Raw genomic sequence first — 3358 nt, forward strand, 5'->3', positions numbered from 1 at the left:
GGTCCTGGACCACCCCCACCACTGCAGCGTCACCTACAACGTCAACAACGGCATCCAGTACATGTCCAGCCAGGCCTACCACAGACCGGTGGACCTGGACTCTCCGCCCTCCTACTCAGAGGCCGTGCTGGACCAAAGGTGGGTACCAAAGGGGCTAGTTCTGTGCTCACCAGGGTTTCAAGCTCTGTTCATCTGCGCTTCCTGCTCCTGTTTATCCTTCTTACTGCTGTGGACTGAAGCGCAGCGTTGCGATTCTCTCACATGTGTAGGGCCAAATTTGGGCAAATTTGAGCCTTTCCTGAATATGAAAAATTCATGAATCTCTGGTCCCCTTCCTGTTACTGGAATTAAAGGGATTTAAGGCAAACTGAAGTCGTGTGCTCTTAACACGTGTTGGTAGCAGAGAGAATGCCAAGAAACGTATCACTTGTCTAGTAGTGATATCCTGTGCCAGTCTGGAATCAAAACATGACAATTGAATTTGGAGTTTTGCCAGAAAAAAACCCAGCTAGGTTGTAGGTGATGCTATTTAAAAAAAAATGACCCTGGCCATATGTGGTAAGTACATAAAGGTCTTTGGTTCTTGCATAAAGGAATCGTGTAGTCCCTCTGCTCTGCTTTCCCTTTGCCAGTACCTTGGGAACACTTTCCCAAGAGCAGGGCTCTGAAATGGAAAGCCCTGTTCTCATTTTAAACAGCTGAAAGTGCTTTGAAGTTTCACGGGTGGGTGTGGTTTGGGTTGTGATGTTTTTGTGCTTATGACACTGGTTTTATTTGTAGATAATTAACCTTCATTTTTAGCCTGTCTGTAAAGTCTTTCCAAACAAAACTCCTAGGCTGACACCCTCAGTACATCGAAAGGGCGTGGTATGAACATTAAGGATCCAGACTGTTCCCTGTCGGCATTTGTTAGTACGAACTCTGGGATCTGAGGCGGATGGTATAATCATTTACATTCCTGTTCTCTGCTGCGTTTGGCAGCAGCTCCCTTGTCTTAATGTTGACATTCATAATAATGATATCTTTTCATTAGTAAGGACAACTAAATGAGCAGCTCTCCAGATTGTAATCACTTCTCACCTGGGCCGTTACAAATGATCAGCAGTTTCGGGGCTAATTGCTCCCAGGACCTGTTAGCAATCTGCTCAAGCCCTCAGTCCCTTTGCTTGTTTCCTATCAGAACCAAGAAGCAGTTTTCCTGAACCCAGTGCTCATCTTGTCTGTGCCTACTGAGCAGTTGCTCTGCATGTGATATCATCACAGCAAAAGTGATTTGTCACATGGAGAATTAAATCCATTATTTATTTCTAGACCGTAAGCCATTAATCTCTGTCACTGAATGGAGGTTTCCTCAGAGCTTTCTTGTGTGCACACCATTATCTGCAGGTGGAAATCCACCACTTACCTCCTTTCTTTTAAAGCTCTTTCTTAGGCTGTGTAAATGTTGTTCTTGCCTCTTGCAGCTGTCTTTGAGGGTAAGCTGAGACCTGCTGGAAGTGCACACCCATGGAAATCGGCATGCCGAGTGTTAAGCAGGATGCAATTAGCTGTGTTGCATCCTGACCAGAAACCTTGGTGCCCGGTGGTGGTGTGGCTGTTTTGGAACAACCTGAATAATGTAGGCAGGTCTGTTGGAGATCAGCTGATAGGTGTCATGATGGAACAGCTAAGAAATACCATTTGCTTTCTTCACAGCTGGAAAACTCTGTCCTTTCTTCTGTAGCACTGCTTTCAGTAACCTCTCACTATGTTGTGTACCTTACAGCAGACCACCTTGGTTTGACCTTCCTCCGCCGCCTTACTGTTCTGAATCTGAACCCAGTAATCAGCCAGATCTTCCTCCTTACCGCTCCCGGACGGAAAGCTTGGTGAGCACAGAGACCCCCGTGGCAGGAAGCCCTCTGGGCACAGCCAACCAGTGGACAAGAGACATCCATGACAACATGGATGGCCACAGAACTCTCCTGGAGAGGACAGCAGATCAAAGCAATTCTCTGGTCGACCACATTGCTGAAGGAGAAGTGTAACTGCTCTGGTGTTTGGGACGGGCAGGAAGGCATTCACCTTTTCAAGGCTGGGTTCATCTGCCGTGGCTAGTAGGTCTCAGGGGCTCGTGTGCCTGAGCGCTGACTTGATTTGCATCCACACTAAGTTCATATCTGAATTCAGCGTTTTGGGCTCATCAGTGACGGAGCTGTGAGAGCTAAAGAGTCCCATCGGCTCTCCACAGTACTTCTGTGAGCGAGTTCTGGTTCGGACTAGCAAGACAAACATTGGTGCTGTGTCAAAGAACTGATGTGATGTATTTCTTGGACTGTTTACTGTATATGAATGTATATATGTGCATGTATAGTAGATTCAGATGTTGCACACACAAACTATGCCAGGAGGACTCTTGTTTTCAGACTGCCTCCCGTCCCATCGACGTGTGAGCTGTTTCTTCTGACTCCTGGGCCATTGGTGGCCATGGAAGCACACAAGAGGCAGTCTGTCTCCTTGGAGGTGTCCTGCCCAAAGCTAGCCTCCTGGCAGTGCTCAGATTGCAGAAAAGGTCCTGTCTGACCCTTCTCTTCATGACCTGGGACATCCTCACTCTGTAATTTTCAAAGCTGAAGCTTGTGAGGATGCAACAACTCTCTAACCGAGCAGACAAGGGGTGTTTTTCCCAGATGCTCATATCTAGAGCAGATTCACACAGGTTTTCTCAGGAACACCACAAAGGTTATAGCTTATCTACCTGACTCCCAGGCTGAGTGCAGAGGTGCTGAAGCTTGTCAGCAAACCAGTGCGAGACTTCAAGTGTGGAAAAACATTACTCCATGTGTTCCTTCTTAAACAAACAAACAAAGAACAAAACAAAACCCAATCAAAAAAAACCCCCGACTTAATCCTGAACACCAAAAGCAGCCTGAGGCCAACACCCATCACGGAAAGCTTTAGCATGAGTGACCAGTTTGTTATATTTGTTAAATAACTCAGCAGGTCATGGAGTGAAAGGTGTGGGCCCTGTCTGCAGCATGTGTACACACATGGACACGCGTGTTTAGTGCCGTGTGTGTGTGTAAGCACTGCATTGCGTAGGCTTAATTCTCCTGCACCAGCTGTACTCTGAGGTGTCAGCGTTTCACATACAGTATTCTCATTGTTTTTTACGGATTTTGCCACTGTTTGTGTTCATTTGGTTGAAATTCCACCCTGTGCAGCAAACCAGGATTCTTTGTGTCTGTTTTGTGCTAACTCTGGGAATGGTCTCCTGTGAGGCGCATGTCAGTGCACGGTGTTGAATCGCCCGTCTGGAAGCATCTCGGAGGTGAGAGCATTCAGGGTGGCAAGAGGGAAGGTGAGCTGAGGATTTAAA

At 47.0% G+C, this 3358-nt stretch overlaps 1 protein-coding gene across 1 annotated transcript in view; it reads left to right on the plus strand.

The window, feature by feature from the left end:
• LOC104526562 (low-density lipoprotein receptor class A domain-containing protein 3) overlaps positions 1-2027 on the plus strand; it is a 3115-nt gene extending 1088 nt beyond the window's left edge. The window contains exons 3-4 of the mRNA XM_010170051.2: positions 1-138; positions 1766-2027. The exon at positions 1-138 is cut by the window's left edge and continues 3 nt beyond it. Coding sequence (XP_010168353.2) covers positions 1-138; positions 1766-2027 — 400 coding nt within the window. The remainder of the gene's footprint in view (positions 139-1765) is intronic.
• Positions 2028-3358: the final 1331 nt, after the last annotated feature.

This window comes from Antrostomus carolinensis, unplaced genomic scaffold, assembly GCF_000700745.2.
Source record: "Antrostomus carolinensis isolate BGI_N321 unplaced genomic scaffold, ASM70074v2 scaffold34546, whole genome shotgun sequence".
Classification (NCBI taxonomy): Eukaryota; Metazoa; Chordata; class Aves; order Caprimulgiformes; family Caprimulgidae; genus Antrostomus; species Antrostomus carolinensis.